Source organism: Epinephelus lanceolatus, chromosome 15 (genome assembly GCF_041903045.1).
Source record: "Epinephelus lanceolatus isolate andai-2023 chromosome 15, ASM4190304v1, whole genome shotgun sequence".
Classification (NCBI taxonomy): domain Eukaryota; kingdom Metazoa; phylum Chordata; class Actinopteri; order Perciformes; family Serranidae; genus Epinephelus; species Epinephelus lanceolatus.
The window spans coordinates 26,030,306-26,058,182 of record NC_135748.1 but is presented as its reverse complement, the minus strand read 5'-3'; the positions used below and the strand labels follow the sequence as shown (position 1 = coordinate 26,058,182).

General features: G+C 44.6%; 1 protein-coding gene across 8 annotated transcripts in view; it reads left to right on the top strand.

The window, feature by feature from the left end:
- Positions 1–27,857, top strand: part of qkia (QKI, KH domain containing, RNA binding a) — a 77,355-nt gene extending 49,498 nt beyond the window's left edge. Inside the window, exons 4-8 of one of the 8 annotated variants that reach the window (XM_078175089.1) lie at positions 2,027–2,170; positions 22,201–22,288; positions 23,826–24,101; positions 26,251–26,325; positions 27,626–27,857. In XM_078175089.1, coding sequence (XP_078031215.1) covers positions 2,027–2,170; positions 22,201–22,288; positions 23,826–24,101; positions 26,251–26,325; positions 27,626–27,642 — 600 coding nt within the window. In that variant the 3' untranslated portion in view covers positions 27,643–27,857. Of the gene's footprint in view, positions 1–2,026; positions 2,171–22,200; positions 22,289–23,801; positions 24,240–26,250; positions 26,442–27,625 lie in introns of those variants that run through there. The other 7 variants (XM_078175088.1, XM_033642807.2, XM_033642803.2 and 4 more) reach the window with 7 other exon arrangements.
- The last annotated feature ends 20 nt before the right edge of the window (positions 27,858–27,877 follow it).

The following is a 27,877-nucleotide window of genomic DNA, read 5'->3' as shown; positions in this document are numbered from 1 at the left end:
ATCAGAACCTGCCAGAGCGCTGGCATGCACACACCGCACGCACACACTGCGCACACACACACACACACACGTGATTGACTAATCTTGTTGGGTCCAACTTTGGCAACAATCTGTCAATAAAGTGCATTTACGTATCTATCATGTGCTCTCATACAGCACCCTGCATTGAGAGGCAGCCCATGTGGCATGTCTGTCTGTGTCCCCTCTAGAAAATGCTGAGTCACCTTCTAGTCCCCATGTCCCCTAATAGGCCATAAGCAAACAGCCATGGTGAAATAATGGCCTGACTGCTGAAACTAGGCCCTCCCCCCTGTGTGGAAAAGGGGAAAACGAGAGTGGAATATTGAACTTTCCTCTGTGTGTGTATGTGTGCGTGTGTGTTTGTGTGTGTGTTGTAAAGAGCAGTGCCATGGCAACAGGTCTCTGTGGAGTAGAAAGCAGGTGGGTGGCACTCTGCTCAAGCTCTAAGCTCTATGTGTGTGTGTGCGTGCTCCCTCTCGCTCCGTGGTGCTCGTTGACTGTATTGAAATCATGTCAGGTGGACCCCCTGCTGACCGCTGCAACACATTGTTTGTAATTAGACACACTCACAGTGGCTCACTACTCAGAAATGAGCAGTGATGCGAAGTTGGGGTGGTTTTGTATGGATGGGGGTAAATGGCTCAGAGTTCATCAATAGTCTGTACAAATCTGCACCAGCAGCAGGAGGGGAGAGAGCTGGCACGCAGTTGACTGCTTGAGACTCTAACCTCCTTTCGGAAAAGGAAATTGCGATTCTGTTGAAATATTTTGGAGCTGTATTTATTTTGACATTCCTGTTTTGTCTTCACAAAACCAGTCACATATTAACATTGCAACACAATAGTCCCGTTGCAGTGTTTTAATGTGGTGTCACACATCAGAGGATCTGAGGTGGTGTCACACATCAGAGGATCTGAGGTTGTGTCTGCTTCAGACGACCTAGACCTCAGCGCTTCACCTCAGGGGGAAGTAGTCAGCTTTCAAACCGCTGACTTTCATGGTTGTACAGTGACATGCGATACAACCTCAAAAGCTTTTTAGAGCGCTCTCAGTGTCTGCTCGCTGCATTTACGGTCAGTGGGGCAACCAGGAGAGGGAGAAAAGCAGCTACGCTAAATGGAAAAGCATGTTAAAAAAAAATGCAAATGTGACCCTACTCTATAATTGTCTCTACATATCCTGTTTTACCTTTTCACAAAAAAATCAGGTTTGAGTGGGCTTTTCATGAAAGCACCTGAAAAACGTAAAACGTTGTGGACCATTTCCGAACCTCAGCCTTCCCAATTCATATCTTGAAACGGCTCCCTATTTAACTGCGTTGAAAGGCAATCGAGCTATGATGTCGGATTTGAATACAGCCCATTTTCCCTTTCAGGTACTGCTAGGGCTACAATTTGGCACCCTCTGAGTGCTTTGGCGCAGCCTTTTCTGGGGGGAAAACGACTCCCTCAGAGAGGTATTGTTACCCGGACAGCATTGTCCTCGCAAACACAAGTCAGAGACAGAGCACACTCTTCTGCACCTCCACACACAGTCCTGCCACACTTTGAACTGTATCCATGTATCATAATTGCATTCCTACTAGTTAAGTTGGTGTGGCTTAAAAAAATCCCCTTCCATCTTCCTCTGATCCCTCCACCCATCCATCTTTCACTGATATTAATTGCTGCAGGGCTAGCTGTCGTCTTTGTCTCTGTGAAGCGAGGGATCTATTAAAGAAGGGTGTCCTTTCAAAGTTAAAGCTAAATAGCTGACTAAAGGACCGCTCCTGTCATCCCGCTTCTCTTCACAGGGCCCCGTCGTCCTCTGTGTATGCCTGCCTCTCGCCTCCGCTTCCTCTGATATGCTGTGTTACTGCACTGGTGCTCCAACACACCCACACTGTCACATTTACTCACCGTCTCTCTCTCTCTCTCTCTCTCTCTCTCTCTCTCTCTCTCTCTCTCTCTCTCTCTCTCTCTCTCTTTCTCTCTCTTTCTTTCACTCCCTCCCTTTCTCTGTCCAGGAGGAGCAGAACAGAGGGAAGCCAAACTGGGAACACTTAAACGAAGACCTCCATGTCCTGATCACAGTGGAAGACACGCAGGGCAGAGCTGAGATCAAGATGAGGAGAGCGGTGGAGGAGGTCAAGAAGCTCCTCGTACCTGCTGTGAGTACATACCACGCACAAGCTCATATACACGCATCACGGTAACTGCTCATGGTCTACTGAGTTATTTAATGCTCCACCCAAGTAACGCCATTAGAGTTTTCAAGGAAGATGACACAAAACTTGAATTAGCATAGATTTAGTGCTGACAGAGGCCTTTCCATGTTCCACTTTTCACAACAAAAAATTGGGCTACATATGGAACACCACCCCTATCCCGCTGTTTGCATCCTGTTTACCTCCATATATAGACCAGGCGAACAGGTTGGCTTTACCCCCAGTGGCGTGGAAAAACATAGCTAGCTGCACACACCTCCTGCGACTGCAACATTTCATCTCCGCTTCCCCCCGGCCTCGACTTCCTCATACACTGTGCCACTGGTGATGGCTGCTGATAGTTTTTTGGCATGCAGTGTGTATTTTCCCTGTAAACCGTGGTGACCAGGTGGACGGGGCAGCTGAAGGCCCAGATTTGCCATCAGGTGGCAATGCTCAGGGCTTGGTGGTCTGCAGAAACGGGGCCAGCCAATGACAGGCACACAAGGTTAAACAAGATAGGCAGTGTCACTGGAATCATACTGTTGTTAAGCTGCTTTCCTTTATGGCTTTAACCCTGTCAATGCAAATAAAATGTTTGCACGTGTAATTTATTTACATGCTTTGGGAGAAACATGCAGCAAGGATGACGTTCTCCCTGCATATAGCTGCATTACAATTTAGCAGATTATAATTTTTCAGTAGCAGAATTATTATCATCTGAACTGAACCAGTTATGGATGTAAGATCAGACACAAGAGGCGCCATCATGCTGGGGTCTCTCGTCTAGTATGATCACTCCTCCCTGTCTGCCTCAGCGAGGCCTTAGCCCAGCCTGACAATGTGGAAAGCACTTCAATTCATGTCCTCTTGTTTAAGGATTGCTTGTCTCTATTCAGCCCGTCTGTCACTTCTTTGGGTACTTGTTTTGTTTCGGAGAGCAGGAGCGTTTCAGATCTCCACAGCCTGTATGTACACACAGAAGATGTTGACACACTTAAACATGCACATGCGCGCGCTCCAGTATGTGCATGCACGCACAAACTCGGAAGGAAGAAGCCGCCTCTGGAAGCTGCAGTGTTCTAAAGAGTGATGCAGAATGAGTCACTGTTAACACACATGCGTAGACACATACACAACAAAACCCCCTTCGGCGTCCTTTTAAGTCAGTGACAGCTCTTGGCAGCTAACACTCATCTGAATGGAGTGCCACAAAAATAGCGTCCTCACTTTTCTTGAAATCTCTGTTCATTTCGCAGCCCGACAAGTGCATCAAAGATGGTCTGGTGATTCAGTACCTGAACCATTTATTGGGTTAAGGAGAAGCTCTCTTTTATTTCTCGCTCAGAAGAAAGCAGCTTCAAGCCCTTTTGAGACACTAATGAAATTTTTCTCATAAAGTTTCACTCTACCCTTAATTCAAATAAGAGTTTTATAGAGCTAATTAATGACCCATTGCAATCCACCAGAGGCCATTTTCCTTCAAGCAAGGCATCTTTGTTCGTTTAAATGTAATGAAAAGATCCTTCCATCAGATAGATGTGTTTCTCTGAGCCTCAAGTTCACCGGTTAATGCTTTTATTCTAGAGGCATAAATAACATCGAAGGCACATGTGTCTCTGCGTATATGTTTTTATATTCTTGTGTTATCACTCTAAAGTGAAGATACTTGTACATTACTTGAGTGTTTCCACTTGATGGCCCTCTCTACTTCTACTTCACTACATGTTGGAGAAAATATTTTACTTTTTACTTATTTGTCAGACAGTTTAGAGTCTACATTTTTTTTTCGAAAGTAAAAACCGTGTATTTCCAAATTTGGTGATTTCGAGTGTTTCTAATAAACTAACAGATGAAGTCTTCCTTTACGGGCTGGAAAATTCTCCCACTTCTTGAGATAAATAAACTACTTAAAAACCCACTTGGATTAGCCAAAAAAAAAAATGCATCATCACAAAGCTGTAAACAGGACTGTTTTTCTTACAGCATGAAAAGCTGACTTTTTAGAAATACATAGTTCTCACAGGGCAGCAATGCTACAAACATATGATGATCTTATAGAAAGTGATGCATGGCTGTTGATAAATCGACCCAACAGTATGTGAAGGAGTTAAAAATCAGCACAACCATAAACATAGACAGCAGTAAAATGCAACATGCACATCAATGCAGGAGTCAAATTAATCCAAAAACAACATATGTGGTTGAAAAATAGTGACAGGGCACATTTTACTGCACCCTGGCATCTTTTACTTTTCATACTTTAAGTACATATTTCTGATAATACTTTTTATACATTTGCTAAAGGATCTGAATATGTCTTTGCATTGGAGGTCACAGTCTTAATGTACATCACCCTAAAGGCCTGGCACCGGATACGAGTATGACAAATAAATGTCAGTAGAAGTGACGTAGTGTTAGTATAGCAGAATAACTGTCCAGTAATCCTGTTCATGAATGTTGGTTGGTGCATTATCTACCCATAAACCCCTCAGGGCACTATATTTTCTTAATGTCGTTGCGTGCATGCGCATGCACACGAGTGGGTGGGCAGTAGAGCCGGCTGGCAGTAATGCCCTTTATCATGCTAAACTAGATTGGATTAAAGTATGGACACGCTGGAAACGCACTGTTCTAATGAAGGGCATCTTCTCCACATTTGGCAGCGTAAAATCGCCTTTATTAAATCGCACAGGAAACAAAGTGTGAGGTCATGCTTTTTATTCCCTTTCAAGGAACAGGCTTTTCTTGTCATTGACGACGACCCAGCTGCAGAAGTTAAAGACAGAGAACAGAGTGATAACCAAAAGGTTGTTTTGTCCGCAGAGCTGGGGGGCAGATTGCAGTTAAAGGCTTTTTAATAATAGTTTTGCTTTTAAATAATCTCCTAATTGACTCATTTGGGATTAGGAGCCAGGATGTCTGGCATAAAAAACCTTTACTTAACCAGCCAAGCTAAAGTCACCGTGACGTAACACCCAGGCTTATAGTGTTTATTTATGTGGTGAGAAAATTGTGTTGTATATACAGTATTATTTAGTTTTAATGTTTTTATATTGATGATTCAAAGCTGTTTTGAAGATTTGCTCAAAGCCTCCAAACTAACTAGGTGATTCTGCAATAAAATGCACTTATTACACTGACAATATTTCAGAAAAACGTTGGATCAGCTGAGCGTGACTAATGACAGATGCACACTATCGTAAGACATATGACAGTATGTATGTTGTACGTACACTCTGACTGTGTCTGGAACCTTAACTATTCGATTGTCTGACATGTTAGCCAGGCAAATATTGACTATGGAGTGACACCCTGTCAATGGCAGCTCCTTACTGAGTGATTGATTGACAGTTAGTAGAGGGTACAGATGGGAAGTGTTAGAGGTACGCGGGTGCTCCTCTTTGCCCTCTGTAGTGCTCTGTTGCTCCCTCGTCCTGTGAACTCTTCAACTCTCAATGAACTGGGAGCAGGGGAACATCGGTGAGATGAGAGAGACAGAGGGAGGGAGAGAGAGAGATGGGTGGGAGAGCTTGATTGAGCTACTCTTTCAAGTGTGGATTTACTCTACTGATCCTGCCCTGGTACGCACACACACAATAGCGTGCACACACACACACACGGATACGCATGCCCAGAAAAATACTTACACAGATACTGCACATGCATGCACGTGCACGCACATACACACTCGCTGAAATGCTCCGCTCATCCCCTGAGTCTTTGGTTAAGGCCCTCAAACGGAGCTGGCAGCAGAGCCCCACTGCACTTTGGGTAACCTCCACTCAGATACTTGCCGAGCTGTATGCATAAACCCTGACTGGCCCACTCTACTTCCCCTCACTGTCCCTAGAAGGGCTGGAGAGCAATACTAAGTGACCTGTAGGCAGGTGTTTTCCTGTGAATTACAGCAGACACTGGCAAACTGTGTGAGAGACGGAAAACTGGACTTTCATATATGCCATGATTCTGTACAATGATGTAACCATTACAAATAAGAACCAGCTCTCAGCTGACTTGTATAAACAGACACACGCTTGAGCCCAAATCCAACTGAATTACCTCCACATGTTAATAATGATGTGCTGAGTTCTACGCCCCATGTCAACCAAAATTTGGAGGGTGAACACAGAGATTCTTCTGCTGTGTCCTAAGACTTGGCCTGGCAACTGTATGCACATATCTATATGAGTTAGTGTCAAGCTGGCCTTTGGCTGTTGAGCAGTGTTAGCGTGATACATCATAAAAGGCTGAGCGTGTGACATGAAATACAGCAGAGGCACGGTCACTAAACGCTGCTCTGCTCTTCTACATTGGTTTCAGTATGCATGTTGCACCATAGGCCACCCCGGTGTTAAACTGTCAAAGCAGGTATTTTTTATCTTTGATAACCAAGACAAAATTGTGAAATCATTGATGGGGATGTGGCCACAAGTAAAATATTTCTTAATGTTTCTCAACAAGCCATGCAGCAGCAGTTGTCTCCAGGTGATGCAGTGTAAATTTTTGTTTGATCACCAATAGTTACAACAGCCGAGCGATGCATTACAATGATATTAAGTCACACTTAAATGCACAGAATGTTATGTTTTAGTAGCCTTTTCCATTCTGAGTTGAACCTGACAAGTGGTAATAGGTGATTGTGGTTTTGTGGTGACATGTAGGTGGCTAGCGGCAATGTGATGACTGTATGTTGATTTAGATCTATCGTGGAGCCTCTGTCTGCAGGAAGGTTTTGACTGATGTAACTATAGATAGGTGACACTGTGCTTGTGTTTGTGTCCACACACACATTTGCCTGTATCTCTGTTTTTGTGTGTTTATATATGCACAAATATGCTCATTTGTGTGTGTTTTTGTGTGCGTGACTGACAGGTGTACGCACTGGACATTGTTATGGCTATAATAAATTCTCACTGGTCCCCTCAGGTCACTGAGCTGTATGAAGAGCGTATGGGAAAATGACAGACAGGCAGACAATTGGACAAGGCCATCTTAGAAACGACAAAGGCCTTGTCCTTAGGTAACCCTGAGTGCTTTCGCCCAGAGGCACCTTTTCCTTTGAGATATAAAGAGTCCTAGAAAGGTCTTTGTGTTTGCAGTTTGTTTTTAGCTTACTTGTGCTGAGTCTCGCCCAAATAAAGTTGGATGTAGTGTTTCTTTTAGGGCTAATTAAGGAGTCCTTGGATTTTTATCAAGCTGAACCTTGTACACACCAGTCAGACTCGGAGAGCGGAATCATATTCGACTTGGAGGTCCCTTGAGTTGTTCTGCTTTTCTCTTTTTCTAGCAAGTGATGATTCACCTGTGATAGAATTATCAGGGCGCAATGGCTTTGACCTTTGCATTATTTTTTCGTTAGAACGTTGCTGATCTAGAAAATGGAGCATATATTTCTGTCGCATTGCACACTGCAAGTCGCACTGTAAAAATCCTAAGCAGGCTAAATCCTAAAATGTCAATGTAAACACGTTACCTTGGAAACGAACCCCCAGTACAGCACTTCGTGCTCTCTGAAAGATCACATTTTTATGCTCTGTAGTCATAAGACTCTTTTGTGAATAATGTTGGATCTAAAGGGGGTGCTGTAAAGCAGACCTTTTTTTTTTGTAAATTCATAGCATCTTAAAGAGGACGTTCCTATAGGGACCGTTCCCTACGTTAAAGCGAGGACTGAAGCCATGTAATGTGTGATTGCCTGATAAAGGAAGCTCCAGACAATGCTATCTACATTGCTCTACATTTGATTCAGTGCAGTGATGGCAGGCACTCGCCGCAAGGTATCTACAGTACATTAAGAGAGGTTCACACACACTCAGGGAGAGAGGGAGCACCCGTGAAGCAGGAAAGGTTAGGTTTTAAAGGAGAACAGCACACAGAGAAAGAAAGAGCTCATTGGCACACGGGCACTTTGGCCCTGGAGAGCCGAGTGCATGTCTCCCTGAATGAAACTGTCATTGCCGAGAACAAAGTGAGCATGGTAGCTGCCTGGGCAGACCAGCGGCCTCGAGCACTACTCCATGTGCAGTATGGAGAGAACCCAGTCCTGCTCTCTTGCTCCGGCTCACTGCTCCCTCTTGTGCTTGCCTCCTTTTAAAAGTTGTGTTTTTGTTTTTTCCCCACTTACATAATTCTCCTGCACATATTGGACATTAGCAAGTGGTTTCATTGTTCCATTTATCTTTCTTTTTCCTAATTATAAATGCTTTGGATAGCAAAGTGAGAGCTCTCCATCCGTTGCCATGTTTGGCTCACCAGTCTCATTGTGGCGCTTCTAGGCCAAGACTAAGTTTCTCTTCTGGGCAAACCTGCCTGCCCCTTTGTTCTTATTCCTGTCTCTTTCTCCCTGGAGCCTTCTGTATCTCCTCATCCTTCTCTATTTTCTCTCCTCATTCGCTCAGCTATGGACCACCTTTGAGGAAGAACATACAGTAGATGGTGTTTTTGTAAAAGCCAGACAGATGGACCCTAATGGACGCCAAGTTTGGCGATCTGCGGGGTGTTGTGTCTGTACTCGCCAGTATGCATCCGGCTTGGCAGAGTGCTACAATGGCAGCACCATCACATCCACTCAGACAGGAAAGGCACATGCACAGAGAACAAGCAGAGCTAGATTTAAACAGTGGAAGTCTGTTATATGCTGCAGTGTACTGACTTTGCAATCAATAAGCACCTCTTTTTATTTTTCTCGCTCTCATTCTAGCTCTCACTCTGTCCCCTCTCTCTCTCTCTCTCTCTCTCTCTCTCTGTCAGCAGTGTATGACAAATGAGTACAAAACACCATCTGGCTGCATCCATCCTTGTGTGCCTCTCCAATTAATGATGTTTATTCTTTGTTAGGCCTACCTATCACTACCATTCTTCTCTTATTTACTCTTAATTTACTCCCCCTCCCTCCCTCCACATCCTCAGTCATGCATGATATCCAGCCATATCCAAGAACAGAAGCTCATATTTCTCATTGGATGGTGCATGCCTTTGACTCTGCATGATGCACATAATGTTAGTGCTACAACAGGTGTCATGTCTACCGTAGAGTAATTGCTTAAACTGCAACTTCATGGTCATAACATGTGTGAGATTATGTGAGTTCTGAAAAGGAAAACTAGCTTGTATGTTTCTGTCATCCTCGGCATCTCAGATTCCGTCATTCCATCTTGTTTATTGCCTGTAACCTAGCTGCAAGGCCTGCAGTACAGCTGCAGAGTGAAGGCAGTGCCAGACACACACACACACACACACACACCACACATTGTAATAAAGGCCATATGTTCTCGTCCAGTTTACTATATGTTTGTCCACATGTATATGTGATTAACAGCAATGTAGCTATTGTGCCACCGCACCAGCCAGCGCAAGTAGGCTTTGAGGCCACGCAGGTAGGGCTGCACAATTAATCCAATATTAATCATGATCCCTCAATTGAACATGATTGGCTGTGATTCTGATGTTTAAAACATGTGCTGTGCTCATAGAAAGCTCTGCTACATATCAAATAAAGCACTCCCTAAACTTACAGCCAGCTTCTCCTTTTGACGAGCTTTCATGCCGCTACGTGCCCTGCTTCAGCAGCAGCCTGTGAAAAAATCTTTCCTGAAAGTTGCAGCTGCAGACAGGCAAAACAAAAATCATCCACTCATCAACCAACACCACAATCTGCAGTACGTTGAATGCTTAGAGGCCAAGAAGATTAACCTCGCTGACATCACCTCACTTTATCACTGTCCTTGTCCAGCATCAACTTATGCATCCGTAACAGCCACACTGTACAACGTGTCATGGTCCCATTATCGAGAAAAAAAACAGCAGTGGATACGTATCCATCCAGGTCTCAAAGACAGACTGAAAGAACCAATGCAGTTGCGATACGGCTGGCAAAAGATGTGTCCAATAAATACTGTTAGTTTAACTAAAGATGAGTAGCAATGCAGCACATCATGGAGGTGAAAGCAGTGCTCCTAAAATCAGTGACGAATCGTGATCTCAGTGCTCATCAAAATAATCGTGACTATCATTTTGCCCGTAATCGTGCAGCCCTACTTGCTGGTAGGCAGTAGGTTGGTTGGTTTTAGTCAGTCTTGCACCGCCTCGTCCCTGTAGGCTGTTATTACCTTCATCAGGCTAATGAAGGAGTTGGATTGGATCATATTAACCTCCTAATCTCCACCTCCCAGGACACCACAGTTACAACAGACTGGACTGCACTGTTCGCTGCTCTCATTATATATATGTGTGTGTGTGTGAGAGAGAGAGAGAAAGAATGGTGAGCTCATCCCACCTGCACGTAGACACTGCATCTCCCACAAGAATGTTAATCATCTTTTTAATTGGCTTCCTTGACTTGGTGACCTCTACTTGAGACGGCAAGCCTGCATCACTGTGCTCCCCCTTGAATGTTGTGCTGCTGTTTTCGTACTTTGCCTATTGTGTGTGTGCGCATTTGTGTGTGTATGTGTGTGTGCGCATATTTTTTTTAGCTACCAGTCACCCTCAAGCGGAAGAGATTGAAGCTGGCCTGGAGGCAGTGCGACCTTTGACTCCCAGCCATCCTCTTGTCCTCCGCTTTCATCATTATCCATCTTCACATCCTCACACTCTCTGTACTCATTTTTCCAGCCTTTTGGTCCTTATATGCCCCGCTAATACATTTGAGATAGGTACTTCACAGACACCTACTGAAACCCTGTAACCGGGAGAGCAGAGCAAACACTAAAAGTGTGTGATGTATAAATCGCCTCTGATTAATGATGTCGAGGTGATAAGTGGGTAATTGGAATTGACCACTTAAGCCGTTTTACCACAGGAAACAGATGTGGCTTTTCCGACACCTCTGTCAATAATGATTACTACTGCATGCCATTTGATTGGTCAGTGTGTGAGAGGTAACCATGATTGGCCATGTAACTTGAGCATGAATGTCAACATATGCACATGTTCTACCAGCTGCCTTTTTTATGAACTTCTTTGTTACATAAATAACTGGCGAGCAGCTGCTCTTCAACTGCACTCCAGACACCGAAACAACAACAAAATGCTTAATTCCTGCGGCCTGGATGTTGGCATTAACTTCAAACACCTGAACATGGGCTCAAGCAAGACCCTGACTGGCATCCCCAGTGCAGACTGGGTTAAAAATAAACACACATGCAACCAGTCACATCACACAAAAGACCTACAAACGAAAACACACAATTATTGGCAGAAGAGTCTGGGAGCTATTTTTACTCGGGCCTTACCTCTGTACCTCTGAGAGACGAGGAGAGGACAAAAGAGAATATTTTTGTATTTGCTCGCAAATGTGCTAGAAGGGAAACCACCATCCATCTCTCTTTGGTAAATCACGTTAGAAGAGAAAGGTGGTTGGCATATATTACATTTCACTTATTTTCTTTGCATACTTTTTATTTCCCCTTTTTCTTCCACTGAATCTGTCACCCACAGTATCTGGCCATGTGAAGGTGTTATTCCCTTGTAGCGCTCTGTTTTTCCCTCGCTGTCTTTCTACCCATCTTTACCCACCCCGTTTCCCCTCAGTGTGTGTCCTTTCTCATTTCATTCTTTTGTTGCGTATTTGCCCTCTTTCTTGCTGTCTGCTGCTCCCTTTCTCTCTCTGTGAGATTGAGGGGACAAGCCATTCACCACTCTCTTCCATTACTGTATCTGCAGTGGCCTGAAGGCCACCACATCCTGTTAACAACACACAGGTTACAAACCTCAAACAGACTGGAGCTGTCTGAATCAACTATGCCAGCGACACAAAAAACATAACAGAGAGTCACTCATGCATTGTAAAACTATAAAAAGATGTTTTCCATAGATTGTGTGGAGAGGGGAGAGGATGTGCCACAAAAAGCCTCTGTTTTTACTGGTTTGGACCTAATTTTAATGACTCCCAAGACGCACACATTCCTCCACTCTAAACTTTTTATTGCTGTACTACATACGGTAGCATGAGCGTCTTTCCGTATGTGCCAAGTCCCTCCTGTCGGCTCAAACCCGACAGGAGGGATGTGGTCTGGTCTTGGCCCAAGGGTTCCTCCCCTGCCGTCCCTCCCCTCCACATCTCCATCTGTCCATCTCTCCTCATCTCCAGCTCTGTGGTTCTCCTGGGGGGCAGACAGGTGGTTCCATCCCTAAAGAAACAGTACCCCTGCAGGGAACAACCTGCCTAAGCCTGGCCACCTTCCCCAGTCTTGTCCTCCTCGTGTTTAATTTCCTGGCCCTACCGCTGAAAGTCGGGCGGACTTCTTCAGCCAATCTCAGTCTGGCAATACATGGCCGCGCTGCCTCCTATATGTTGTTGAAAAAAAATCTACAGCAGGCGTGATCAGATAAAGCCACATGCCATTAAAACAAATGCTAATCATCATCAGATAACTTCAGCAATTAATGTGTGCCAACAAAGGAACAGTTGATTGCAGTGACTTTGTGATTGCGGTAGTAATTGTGTTTAATTTAGATAGAATTTCTTGTGTATGTGCAGCTTCCCAGGGGGCAGACCTATAGCATGCTCATTAACTGTGGGGGTTTGTGTTTCGAAAGTGTGTGCTCGCACGCACATGGTGACATAGGAACAAGGAAAGCGGCAGTATGACTTTGAATTCCACTCTGTCTGTTACTCCCCCCCATCATCAGGAGTCTGCTCACAGAGCCAGCCACAGGAAACGGTGAAAACTCTAAAGCGGGGAAAAGATTCAGATTGCAATAACATTTGTGCTGAATGGCACCTTTCATCTCTCTCCTCACCTTTCCTCACTTGTTTTATCCCGCTGTCATTCACCAACTCACTGGTGTGGACAAGCGGGGGAGAAAGAGAGAAGCACAGTAACGTACATATGCATTGCTGCTGTTATGTGCAATCAAAATGCCTAAATTGTGAATTAAATGCGTTATGTGTTTATTTATTTGTCACTATAAGCGTGGACTTTTATTGGGCTGTAACTGCTTGAGATTTAACACCAGCCTCTGAAAGTATCTGCACATATGGAACCAATGCACCATAGTTGGATATATTTTTAATCCATCAAATTTTTAACAGTGATCGATTGGTCCCCAATGAATCTCTTAAACAAACACACTTGTTAAAGTCGCCATCCATTGTCCCGAACCAAACCTCAGCTCTGTCACGCCGCAATTAGCACTTTCTCTGTTACTCTCTCTTGAGTTCTTCCTTTCCGTATTTCTCCTTGAAACATCATCCTGCTCCTAATCCATCTCTTTCCTTTCTTCTCTCAAAGGGGAATTAGTCCTGTTTCTTCTCTTGTCTTGTTCATTTAGATTTTTAAGTCAGCCAAGATCCCCAGTGCAGGTGCATTCTATGTACACAGGCCCTCTGCACCACTTACAAAATTGCCTTGCCCACTTGTGCTGTCCTTTTAATTTCAGTTCACACACATGCACATGCACCTCGGTCCCTAACCACCCAGGTCCCTTACATCATTGTAAAATAGCCTGCTTCCTAATCCACCTGGTTGTGTTTGGCCCCTCAAGGGGTTTTTGTGAGTGTCCTAATACAGTGCACGCAAAGGGGAGGCGGGTAACAAGGCACGCTGAGAAGCCCGGGAAGTTTTAATCTGCCCTGGTCCTCCAGTGGCAAGGAGAGGGACCCTGCAGGCCCCTGGCCAATCTCTCTGCCTTTCTTTGAAGGTCTCCTTAATCCCCTTATAGAGAGGCAAGGAAATGCATATGTGTGTGTGTGTGGATGTTTTCATGTGTGCATGCGCCTGTGGGTCGATTTGTAGGAGAGCTGCGGTTAGGACCAAGCATCTCCAAAGGTTCAGTGTTGATTGAGACTTGTGCACATTGTCTTTGTGCCACTCTGTGCCTTTGTGTCTCTCACACACTCTGCTTTATATATTGTCCACCCAGAGTAGTTTCTGAAGTTCCCCAGGGGCATTACCAGGGCCAAGCTTCAACATCTGCGAAGTGGGAACCCACACACACACACATACACACATAGTGCTTTCATCTCTGCCTCTCCAGCGACTGTGTGTCCCAGTGTTTAGGCAGGAAAATAGGATTGTGTAGAGCTCAGCGTTTAGAGAGCCCAAAGGCCGCCCGTCAAATTCAGCCTCTACAGTCTGTGATGCCTCGCTTTGCCAGCCGTCGCTCAAGTCATTTCAAACTCCATTCTCTCAGTCCCACCAGCCAGCTCTGGACTGATGGCTTTCTTTGCCTCCGCCATGGCGTCTGGAGTGTAGATGCTTTTTTTTTTTTTTATCTCACTTGGGTTCATTTGGTTTGTTTATCACAGTCCCCTTCTTTTCTCTTTCACTTTCACAGTGTTATTGTTTGTTAGCGGTGATGTTTGCAATACTTCACTTGCTGTCTACGGCGCTGACTGGTTTTCCCATGGTGGAACTTGGGTTGTGTTCAGTGGGGCACAGCAAAACTAAAACCAAAACATTTCGCTCTTTTTTTCTGTTCAAAAAGCTCTGTTGAAATCCAAATGTTTTTTTTTTCTTTTCCTGGCAGTGAAGGCACACAACATCTATAACACTATCATACAAAGAAAATAGAATATCCTTTCAGCAATGCATTGTAGGGAACTGACTTGGCCTTCAGGCACAGTCAGTGAACCAAATCATCAAGAGAATCATAGGGAAAGTCTTCTTTTTGTTAACATGGAGACATATGGTTGCAGTGAAGGGAAGATTTTGTTTCATGTGAATGAACCGGACTCTCAGATCTATTCAGTAAACAGCCTTGCATGTTCATGTTGTTGATGTGAGTGATTAAAGGAAGTATGGATGACGTTTTTGTCAAGGACACCCAAGGAAAGTGTCTAAATAAATAAGTAATTAAAAAAAGGTGTCCATGGGCTGACTTCATATGTCCAGGTAGATGCATCCAAAGGGTTCAAGGTTTGAATGCACATCTTTCAGTAGGTACTTAGATCCCTGTTTTAGGAGTCAGGATCTCTGAATGATGCAAATCCCCTAGCAGTATTTAAAGCTCCCAAATCATCCCTGGCCAAATCCCTTCAAGATATTCCCTGCTCGATTGGATGGCATTAAAGGATCGCAGCGACAGAACAATACACCGTCTGGCAGCCTGGTGGAATGAGGGATAAAGGGAGGGGAGGAGAGGGGGAAAGCGGAAGGAGAAGTAAAATGGAAGTGGATAAATAAGGTAGAGACCAAGGGTGCAAATTGGGAATATGAGCTGGGAGGACAGAGGAAGGAAGAGGGAATTTTACTGGTGAGCAGGGAACAGATGATGAGATAGGGGGGACAGGAGAAACAGACAGCTGTTTGTCGGGCTGTACAACACGGTGGGACTGAATGATCCCTGCTGTTCTTAGCCTGTAACATCATCTGTTTGTCAACAGCGGTGCAGGCCAACAAGCTTTAATAATATATCTAAATCTTGTTGTTAAATCTGTATATATTTTTCTAGGTTATTTATATGAAGTTTAATCCGCTCGTAATGCTGTTATGTTACATGGAATACCAGCCCAGTTTCTGAGGATAAACAAGATCACTCAGAATTTCCGTGTAGCTTTTCCCCTTGTACTATTGGAAATGCTTTTGATGGGAGAGAAAAACTGTCTTTTTTTTTTTTTTTCTTCTTCTTTCAGTTCTTGAGACTGCAGCAAGCTGGTAGAAAAACAAATTTTCTTTCCCTCTCTCTTTTCCCTCTCCATTCTCCTGTCGGTGGCACTGAGTCTATGTATGTGCGTGTCAGTTGATATTGATGGGACTAGCACAAAGAACCAAGGCTGCCCACTTCAGTCCTTTCAGCACAATAAAAAGCTGTTATAAGCCCCATAGATCCACAAGCCTGTGCCAATGCCAGGGCCCAGACTGCATCCGCCACCCATACTTACTTTGCATGTTATGGATAACCTCAGAGAAGCAGTGAGAGCAAACCAGGCCCGACCAATTAAATTAATACCTCTCTGCAACAGATAGTAACACCAACGCTACATCAGACAGAAACACTTTCACTCCGAGGCCTTGGCACTTATGAGCTTTGTTATGATGCAGAAAGTGAAGTATTAACAGAAGAGTTAGTTCCTGACTTCGTAATGTGCCACTTTCAACTGTACCTCAGTAAGCTGCGTGATTGACAGTAATGGGGCGGAGCAGCCGTGATGAGTTTGTAATAATCTGACTGGAGTCAGGTTCACTTCTATGCTAATGAGCTAGTGTGTTGGTGGTTTAGCATGACTAATGGCGCACATCGCTAACAGAGCTGTCTGGGAGCGAGGACGGGGAGCAAAGGAGGAAAGGAGAAATAAAGAGGCTTTGCTGGAGTGTCGTGAAGGTATAAGACAGTCAGAGAGGAGAGTTGCAGGAGATTGCGTTGTTAGTCTTTGGGGGAAAGGAAAATACAGTTGAGGCCTGATTCCCTTGGCAGATATGTTCACAAAAGCTGAGGAGCAAGGCAAAGGAAAGAAAATTGCCTTTGAAAGTGCAGCAGTGAATTTGAGAAAGGACATGGCAGCACTTATACAGGCACACTCTTTAAATGTGCTTTTTATGAAAGGGAACAAGAGGAAGGTTGTGTTTGTGTGGTGTTTTATGTTTGTTTTTTTTCTTGTAGGGTGTTGATATATGGTGTCATTATTGAAAAGTAAAAAGGTTTGTGCTTTAATGTGTTGATATATATGTAGTTTTTACTCTTCTGTAGTGTTTGATTGATGCATGGATTTCCAGGAGAAAGCAAAAGGTGTGTGTGTGGCATATGTGTATTTTCTGTTTTTGCCTGAGTTGTTGGATTTATGGTCTTGTCGATGAAAACATGAGGATCAGGTTTGCCGCACACGTGTTTTCATTTCTTACCCCAATCCGACTTCCAAGTTTGCTTTAGTTTGACTTGGATTGATTAAACTTTCTTGTCACTTATTTATTTAGTGTGGAGATGTTTTGAAGCCCGCTACAAGTACTCATTCCTTCCTCTTCTCTAACCCTACGCTTCTGGAGAGTGTGGAATTGTTGATAAGTCGTCTTGGCAGCGTGGCGAGAGTAATCATTTTCCTCCAGATGTTAGAGTTTGGGAAGGAACCAAAAGGGAGGCGAGCGAGGGGAGGAGAACGGGATAAAAACCAGCTGCCGCCACTACCAGTTCCACCCCTCTACATGAAGTCATCTACTCCTCCCTCCCCGCGGCTCCCAATACCACCCCCTTCACTCCACTCTGCAGAATTTTTTCCCTCCCTCCCCTCTCGTTCTCAGTTCTACACATTCTGCCTCCCTCTGTATCCCAGGAGGCCGTCAGGGCAGGCTGTGTTTACTGCTGAGGTAATTGGAGTAGTTTGGAGAGAGCCTGACCCCAGCCCTGCTAAGGCCTAAGATATGTGTGTGCGGCTGTGTGTACACACATGTGCGCATACGCCTGTTTGTGATGACTGGCAGTGAGGCCAGAGAAGGAAAGGAGGCCTTAGCTAGTGTCAGCCCACTGGGGAACAGACAAATTGGTTTTCACTACACTGTCTGTCTTTTCTTGTCTCATATTCTCCAGCTATCCCTTTCTTCTTCCTGCATATCTCTCCATCTCTCCACCAACTCAGAGACAATCATTCACGCTTTCTCTTGTACTTGCTCTGCAGCGCTTTTTCTCCTCCTGGTACTCTTTTGTTCCACCTCTCTTTCTATCTCTCTCTTTCTCTGCTCATCATTTCATCTCTCCGAGCTGAGCTGTTAGCCGAGCCGAGCTGCATAGACGGTGACTCTTGCCAGATATGAGCAAAAACTCCCCCTCAGTTGCAGCCATAGACATGAGCAAATTCATCCAACCTAATCCAGGCGCCTGTTGTGTTTATCTGTGGGTGAGATGGATGGGAGAGGGCCTGGAGTCGGGGAGAGTGAGGGTGCAGCCCTACAAACACTCTCCGACGTTCACTCAACTGTTGCTTATTGCCGTCCACATGCACAAACAGTTTAAAGGCACTGAACAAGAGCTATGTTGCCTGAAACAATCGGCATTAGCTACAGTTTGTTTATCGTCAACATACGAACACAAGCTTTGATCAGGAGAGAGGCACAAAGGAGTGCAGCATGACAGTGATTTAGCATGCATCCAGTGACCTCATCGCAGGGTTGTCAGGTAGTGGCAGTGGGACACGGCTCACCTACTTTAGCTCATCGCACTCCCGTCTCCCTTCTCCTCCCTCCTGCTCCCCTTCCCTCCTTCCCTCATCCCTCTGTCTTGCTCCTCCCTGATAGCTTTTACCGCTCTGCTGATTTCACAAATAGGCCTCATTGATTGAATCTGATTCTTGTGGATAGAGCAGCTTTATTGAGTGGCTTTTTCGCTGATGGACAGGAGCGTGCGGGTGTGTGTGTTTGTTAGGCACATGCATGTGTGCATGTTAGGGATGATAAAGGAAAACTTCCTTTCCTCATCCCTCTCATTGTATAATCCAGCAGCTACTCCTCTCCCGGGAATTCCATCAGCCAGATCATTACAGAGAAACACAACCACACACACATGCAGCATGCTTACACGCGGCCCTGGTGATGGCTGCATCTGAGTGAATGTTTTATTATAGGTGGTGCATGCTGACTGAGGAGTCTGTTAATTGTGGCGACACCTTGAGCTAGGCAACATTAAAGTGTTAACTGCTCTCCGCGGTGCTGTTCATCAAACATTCATCTAAGCTGTGCTTCTGCGGCAGGAAGCGGGCCCAATCTACCCAGGGCTACACGATTCAAGTCGGTCCAACTCCACTCCAGCAGTGTCACCAGCATTATCTTTTGGTTTTTCCTGATATCACAGCCCCTGTCTGCAGCCATTTTGGATTGTTGTGTTGCTCAAACCAGGCCGCTAGCACTGCCAACACTTCCTGAACATCTGCAGAGGAACAAAAACAGAAAAGTAGGGAAACGTTGCAACGGGGAATTTGTATTTTGATGGTGGGAAATTAGCTCGTTTCACATGTAAAGCAGGAACAATCTGTCAGGGTTTGGGGGGGCTTTAGCTTACAAACTGTGCGAGTGAGAAGATGGAGCTATATCAGCCGCGCTCCACTGGGGATACACACATTTCACACACAGTAGCGCACACTTCATCCTAGCTGCAGCAGCATCTGTGCTCTTCCCCTCTCGCTGCCCTCTATTTTTGCGACTCTCTCCTCTCAACAGGCAGTGTGCCACCTATGCAGAGTTGGATGGATGGTGGCACCCTCTTGCCCCGCGCCCATTTAACCCCCACAACCCCGCAGATCCATCATCATACAACACACAAACACAAGCAGCACTAGCACTCATATTCCAGTATGCGGTTTGCCTGAGCTGCTGCCTGCTGCCGAGCCACCTCCATTGCACTCCTTCTCACACAGTCTGTTTTGAGAGGCCAAGACATCTCTGAGTTTTAAAGTAAAGTATTTAAATGTAGCCACAACGACACCAGTTTGGGATACATCTAGCTCATGAGGCCGACCTCTGTTTGATATGAGAGGGAGACAGGGAGACGGCAGGCCTTTGTGAGAGCCAACGCTAGCTAGGGAAGCATAGTTCCAGCAGAGTGGATAGTGTTTATACATCTCACCATACAGTGACAATAAAAGGCAAAGGCAGATGTTTGATTTATTGTTGCCACAACCGTGTTAAGCTTTGAAAGTGCAACACATTCAGCCCCCTCCGTAATTTGCATCTGGTGAAGTTATGTTCTTATTTTGTCAAGTCTTTTTCTCTTCCCTTCCCTCATTTCTCACTTTGTCTAGCAAGTCAGCTTGGCCCACTTCCAAAGAACCACTGACTGAGTTTTTGGGAGACACACACACATACACACAAAGACGGCAGGAAAAAAACAGCTGTTTAGATTCGTGGGCGTCGTTAGCAAAGTGTAGCAGACTTGTTTTTTTTGCTCTTTTTTTTTTTTTTTTTCCATTGTACAAGGTTGTAGGGGTTGAGATCTGATTTAATTAGTGATGTAAATAACTAAAGAGGAACACAGTGAAAAGGAAGTCACAGAAATTGGGAAAAAATTGGATTCAATAATGTTTACTTTGCTCTTTTAGGTGTGATCGGCAGCTATGTCAAGGCCTGTTAATTCATGTGTATAAGTGTTTACATAGAGATTCCAGCATCTCATTAGTTGTGATTTTGGCTCTCCATCGAGCGGGGTTCACTTGCCAATATTAGCCACGCTAGCCATTGACCTGGGCCGTGCTCACTTAGCCTGGTGTGGTTATCATTGTTGACATTGCATGTCAAGTGGCCCTCTCTTCACCTCCAAGGCTGCAAATGAGGGAGCAAAATAGAGCTTGGCAACTGTTTCAGTGCAACATGATTGTGCTAATGTTTTTAGAAAATAATGTGTTGCATAATTCACAATTTTCATAACTGCTCCATGTGTTAATTTGGATAACTGTAGTTTAGGGTTTGATAGGAAATACCAGGGTTTTTACATTAACATATTATTTTGAACTGAATGAATAATGATTTAAAAATTAGATTGTGACCCATTTGTGTCATCTTTTTGATATGTGGCCACATTAAAATTGAGCTATTCCTCAGCCCTCTGATGCATACCCTTGAATTTTGATAACCAGGAATATTTGAATCGCATAAGTTGCATCACCAGTGTTTGCATTACTTCCCTTTTGTCTGTCTTTGCAGAGAAAAGAGGTTGTAGCTCGGAAAAAAATGGGTGTCATTTCTGTGCTTTAAGTCTTCCCCATTAAAAGAAAAGAGGAGCAGAGCACAGTGGAGGTAGCGAGGGAGAGACAGCAGAGGAGAGAATTTCCTTGCTTCATTAATTGGCAGCTCTGTGGTACACTAAACATTGCACAAGCACACACACATACAGCTGAATACTGTGACTGCTCTGAAGCCACTGCCTTATATTTAGTCAAGGGAGACCAGCCTCTGTCACTTTTTCTCTTGCTTAACCTCGCTCTTTCTCTTCCTCTCTCTGTGGCCGTGTTGAAGAGGAGTCTCATGGGAGGGCTTAACTCTGAGCCCTCATTCTTTTTTCCTTTCTTTTCCTTATCATCCTCTGAATAAAGCGGCACACTGTTGTTAAACTTGGTCCAGGAGACACACTCTGTGCAGAGATAGAATAGAGAGACGGAGGAGGTTCAGTATCTGCCTTCCTGCTTTTATTACCGCCACCACTAACAGGGTGGTCTGCTCTGCTCAGTGTGTACACGGTGCGTTTACATGCAGCTGTGTGTGTGTGCGTGAGCCGCCTTTCTTTGTATTTGTGTGTTGAAATGATGAACAAGCGTCAGAATTCTACCTCTTAGCTGCAAAAAGCATGAAATCAATAGTTCACTTAAGGTGGAACTGAGGTCAGCGAGGCTTCACATGCCTGTCTTTGCACCTCTCAGTCTGGAGAGTAATTCACATAAGGCCCTGCTTAAATTATGATGTACAACCTGGAAAATCGCTGGGGCTTCTGTGTTGTCATGGTTATTGAGTGTTCGGTAGCTTCAGGGGAAATGGAGTTTGGGGGTGGAGGTGGAGGAGGGTGCAGAAAGGAAAGGGGGAGGAATGGATGGGTGCGAGTGGGAGGAGGGGTGCTATCTTAATTGCTTTCCGTGAATAATTTCAGTCCCCTAATTTGGCGATAATGACAGTGGCTGCGGCTTTTGTATTTATTTATCCAAACATTAATTGACAGGACTGACATTAGCCAGGGCGGTTATTGCGCATTTGATTGCGCACAAGGGAGCAAAGAAAATTACAGTAATTATCATTCTGATATGGATTATGAATATGCATTCCCACACTTAATGTGTCTGTCAGCATTTTAGTAACAACAAGGCACTCTGCCATGACAACAGCACTTTAGCTTATCTCCATCTCTGTTTCCCGAAACCCAATCCAACCGGTGCTTGTGGAGAACAGATGACATGTATTGTCGAAATGATTTAGCTGCCCCACTGTAGCTTTTTAACAACACCCGGGCATGTAGTTTGGTGAAATGGTCGTCATGTGGATTGTTTCAATTGGCCTATAAAGGGGCCTCAGCTTGTGGAATTAATTGGAATTAGTGTGTGGTGTGTTGTTGTGAACGGACATTAAAGTTTGTGTTTCTCACAGGCGGAGGGAGAAGACAATTTGAAGAAGATGCAGCTGATGGAGCTCGCGATTCTCAATGGGACATACAGAGACAACAACATCAAAACACGTAAGTGAGCTTCCACGGACACACACAGTTTACACAATGGATCTGTTTTGCACCATAAACAACTAATCTTTTCACTGCATTGAGCATACTTAATTATATATTACATTTTTTGGTATTTCCTCATTAACTAATACTGTTTACTCTCATTAAATGAATGTGTAGTCAGACCTCCTGTGTACATACCATCATATTATCTCTGACCACTAGCAGACATCTCTCTCTCAAGCTCTCCAAACAATCCATGTTTACCTACTATGAGTAGGACTTCCATTCTGTTCCACTTCGTATTCCTTTCCTCTCCATCCACTCCTCCATCCGCCCCCCCCCCCCCCCCCTCGCTGCAAACCAGATGCCATCGCTCTGTATCACTTGCTCTTGGCGGACTCTAAACCTCCAGCACATTGCTGTATTCCACCTGCTCAGCCCTGCATGTTAGTCACTAGCTCACACATCTACAGTGTTTGCCTGTTAATCACCAAATGCCATTTCTAAGCGCATAATCAAATCTGTGATTTGGATATAATAACTTAAATAAAGCCAAAACATTTTCATTACAGAGCATATTAGTCCAGAACTTGTGCATTTACTCTCTGGACCCTTGGTTATTTTCATAATTATCATTTAAAGTCTAATTTGAACAGCTGGGTTCTTCTATAAACTTGGGTTCAAATTTATGACATGAAACTAAAAGTGCTTAATTTCACTATTTCATTTTTCAAATTTAACATCTGCTCCAATGTTTGCCACAACAAACTGGCTCACCATCTAACCGTAGTCACCAAGCGCTGAACTTAATTGACCTGCTTTTCGGGGAAGCTTGTGCGGCACGGCTTGCAGCACGTGCTGATGCAGAACCACTTGGAAAATGATTTTTGTGTGTTCATTTGTATCCAACCTAAATGGACTGCTGACTGTGTGGGGATTAACATTTTTAAGTTGCTAACAACTTAAATATTTTAAGTTTCTCTTTGTGCTCTGTGATCCACATATTCAAGATGATATTCCTCAACAGGCTTTAGTAAAACCTGCTCCCCATCAAATGTCTCTCCTCTACGTAGAGTCAACAGCTCCATTTCTGTTGGCATGTGTGTGTTTACCTCACCTGTGCCATTTCTAGTAGATGAATGTATAGCTGCCGTGGTGATTTGTATGCTTTGAATGCACTGGGATGACAGCAGCATTTTGTGCTTCTTGTGTTTTGGTGTGAGGGTTTTTTTTTTTTTGTTTTGTTTTTGTGTGTGTGTGTGTGTTTTTTTGTTTGGCTATGTTGACTTCCTTTGCAACAGATTGTGGCTTTTGTGGTTCACCACCATGATCATTGCATGGACTAATTTTCCCTTTTGCCCCCCCTCCTCTCTCCTCTCTATCTGCCACCTCCCGTTCCCTCCTCTTTTTCCTCCTTTTGTATTTTCACCTTTCACTGTTCATCTGTGATTATGATCAACCACACTACACTTTTATCTCTTGTCCTCTTTCTTTCTACTCCTGTCCTTCACTCTCTTGCTTATGGCAGCCACCCTTGCATTCTCTCTTGCAGCAGCGGCAGCAGCCGCTCAGGGCCCACGTCTCATAGCGGCCCCAACTGGTCAGGTGTTGCCTCCCCAGGCACTCCGGCCCCCGACACCAGCCGGGGCCCCCATCATGAACCTCATCCGGCCCACTCAGATGGCTGCCATGCTGCCCAATGGCACTCCCACCCTGGTGCCTCCCACACCGGATGGCGGGCTTATCTACACCACCCCTTACGAGTACCCTTACGCCCTGGCACCCACCTCCCTGCTGGAGTACCCCATCGAGCACAGTGGGGTTCTAGGTAAGAGAGCCTGGGGAAGCATGGGTGCGGCAGGTACTCCCAGCTTTAGCCAGCCTGGACAGGAGGGCAGCTTGTTTTACCCCGGAGCTGGGGTGCTGGACGCAGCTTCCATGAGCCACAGTCAGGACTTGTTGAAAGGTAAATATGTCGTGTCCACCTGAGGATCAAAAACAGACAAACTCAAAGAGTGGATGTGCTGGTAATGGGATGACCAGCTTTGTGGCTCATATGGACACTGTATTAAAAAGGCAAAGGGGAACAGAAGTTACCTTGTGAGGGCTAGGCTCTTGGAAGGATCTCTTTGTAATTTAGACTAAGGTTACTTCACTGTTTCAGTCACGCTCTCACCAAACAATTATGCTCTCAGGTTTACATAGCCTCTGTTCTGCAAGGTTCATATAGGAGGACTTGCCTCGGTATGAAATGAGGCACACCGACAGAAACACATACACGCAGCCTGCTCTCTAACCCTTTCATGCACTGGCCTGGAGGCATATTCAGTCTGGCGGCAGATCCCCTCGGATTTCTGCAGCTTTTGAAATCATTTCTCTGTGCTGTTCTCTGCAGGCAGGCCTTGATGCCTGTAGATAGTCCCTCTCTCACTCCCACTGGGGATGTTCATTAAATTCCTCCAGTCTTCCCTTTTTTCTTCTCTTTCCCCTCTCTCCATTGTCTTAGCCTCACCCCTCTTGAACTGGAGCTCTGTGCTAATACCTGACGCTCCCCTTAGTTTCTGTGTCAGGAGTACAGTTCAATATGAGGGTCTATATACTATACTCACTCTCAGTGGTGCTTTAAGCTCAACACATCTGCTACCAAAGAGATAACTCAACGTCTATTGATGAAAAACAGTCGGATATGAGCACCATATGTTGCATCGAGGCTGTCGTCAACAAAAGCAAAGCTGTTTCCCATGTTAAGACAGGAGAGGCCTTTGTCAGTCACTTTCCAGCTTTAATTTGACACAGTACTCCTCTAATGTTGTCTGCGGCATCATCTGGCAGCGGCAGACACAAACGTGATTTCAGCTGACCTATGTATTTGACGTGCCTCTGGGAGTCATGTGTAGAACAGACAGGGGCAGCTGACTGGCTTTTCCCTCTTTAACTTGCAGGGTTACACCAGCTTAGTGCATTTTATTTACTCACACTATCGATTGGTGCCTTCAGCAACACAGGGCCCTGTGGAACACACTCACTCTCACACACACACACACACACACACACACTCATGCACTCGGTTCGGCTGCCTGCGCTACTGTATCTAGCCGCCATTGGCTTCTCTGAGAGTAAAGAAATGTCAGGCCATCTGCTTCTTCGGAGTAGTGTAGGTGGCTGCGTAGTCATCAGCCAAAACTTGCTCCTAACTTGACAATGCCAGAACAAAATCCTCGTTGTGTTTTATAACTTACTCCACATGTCCCCCTCTCCGTCTCGGAGGGCTCAATTTATTTTCTTAATTCCTGCGCGCGTCACGTGTTCGCAGCACTTGAACATACAGTTAGTGTCATGAGTGCCAGGCAGCGCCGAGCTCTGCAGCAGGAAGGAATCACTTGTGACAAATCTAAGAGGAAAATGACAGCGTCTGCTGCCGGTGAACAGATTGACCTGGAGAGAAGTGGTGAAAGAGGGAAAGAGAAAATGAAGGAGAGAGGGAGAGGCAGGTGGTGTCTGGCACTATTCAATTACCATCAGAGCTGTATTGGATTTCCCCTACCTTTCAAAATAAAGAGACAAATTTCTCTCAGTCCCCCTCTGGATCCCAGAGGAAGAATCACATTATTTTTTCCAGACAGCCCAGGAGCCTGTACCCTTTGCCTGCCCCCCTTTTCAAAGAGTCCTCTCGTATAACTCTGAGCACTGTGGAAATTTTATTACTTAAGTTATGCATTTTTAAATACCAAGTAAAGCTCCAAAAAGACATATATTATTTTTTTCTACTGCATTTTTCTACACGTTAAAAAAGAAAAGCTCTGTGTGATGTGTGTATATGTACTATAATCTGTATTATGTTGCTATTCTGTGTATTGTATTATTCAAGCATTATAATGATAACGGTTAAAATGTGAATGTTGTTACTGTAAAAGATGACTGTTTCTCCCCTGCTCAAAGTGAATGGTTTCTAACCTTGTGGACCTGTTACAATCTAGGTGCAATGGCTACTAAAGTGAGACGGCATGACACGCGGGTCCATCCTTACCAAAGGATTGTGACCGCTGACAGAGGTCAGTTTAGTCTCTTAGCTACACTCTGCTATTGACTGATGAATTTCAATGATTATTATGCCTATTATGCCTCGATGCCTTAGTTGGGAATTTGTATATCGTCTGTATTGTATTTTTTGTTTTCCTTTCCCCCTCACCACCTTTCCTACCCCATACATCCACACGCCAGCTAAATGGCCGTCGTGGTATGCACATTTTGTTTACATTTAGTACTTAACATATACAGTGTGTGTAGATGGTGTATATGTCAAAGCTCAGGCAAAAGTGATCTGAACAGCTTTTGGTTTATCGCAGCTGTGAAGCTAGGACAGGTAGTACTTTGCAGGCAGTGTTGAAGGTGTATAATGACATTCCTCTGATGTGAGATTAGAGCCTAAAATGGGGCAGGCTTGTTCCCATACATGATTTATCTCCTCGGCTCATAAGGAGCGAAAGAGAAAAAGGAAAAAAAAAAAAAAAGGAGAAGCATTTCTATACTGTATGTGAGAGAGAGAGACCTGGTAGGCAGAAGACAAAGTAGCCAATGCTGCTACCACGCACCATTTCACCTTGAAAAAAATTTAAATTTATTTTGCATTTTATTTTTCTATGGAAGATAGACACGCACAGACATAAGCTGAGGTAGCTTGCATTCTCTCCAGTGTATCGCAAATAGATTGAAATGAAAAAAAGAAAAGCTAAAACACATTTTAAATATTTCAGTTGTACGTGAGGTACTGTCATTTTATATTTGAGCATTTTATATCAAATGTATTTATGGTTCTTGTGTATATTTATATTATATAAAAATATACTGCTAAATAAAGAGAAAGAATCGGAAAGCATCGATTCATCTATTCATTGCACATGTAACACTAGCCACAGTTATCCCTCACATAACACTAGCAAGTCTCCTTACCACTAATCACACTGTTTGTAACTTGCACTCCAACTTTGACAGACACTAAAACACTAGATTTTTGTTCTTATTTTGTTTGTCTGTTCGACCTCTCTTTGCTTCTTGATTTTTTTGGGGGGCAGTGTGCGCTTAAATTAAACCACCGAGCTACCTGAGTCTGGGGTGGGGGCTTAGTAGATGGGATCATGATGTGCCAGCGTCATGATTATAATGAGATTAGCTGGGTTCATCTCACATCGGCAAGGGACTTAGGTGGCGGGGAGTGGGGCGGGGGGCGGGCGACATAAGAGATTGCATTCATTTTATTGTTAAAATGATGTCATTCCAGTCTCTTCTTGCTGACACTAATATCCTTTCTATCTTTTTTTTCTGTTTGTTTTGTTTTTGTTTCTAACCACCTAGCCGCCACCGGCAACTAACACATGACCTTCTGACCTCTGAACTCTTCACCCAATGACGAGCCGCCCCAAGCCTGCCTGCTGATCAGTTAACTGGTAATTGCCTTTTGCTAGCCTCTCGGACGCAAGTGAGAGAGAGAGAGAGAGAGAGAGAGAGAGAGAGAGAGAGAGGCACCTGCCCGTACAGTTACCCTAACACATTCTGACAAAAAAAAAAACAACAACAAAAAAAGAAACGCAGAATCTTCACAGAAAC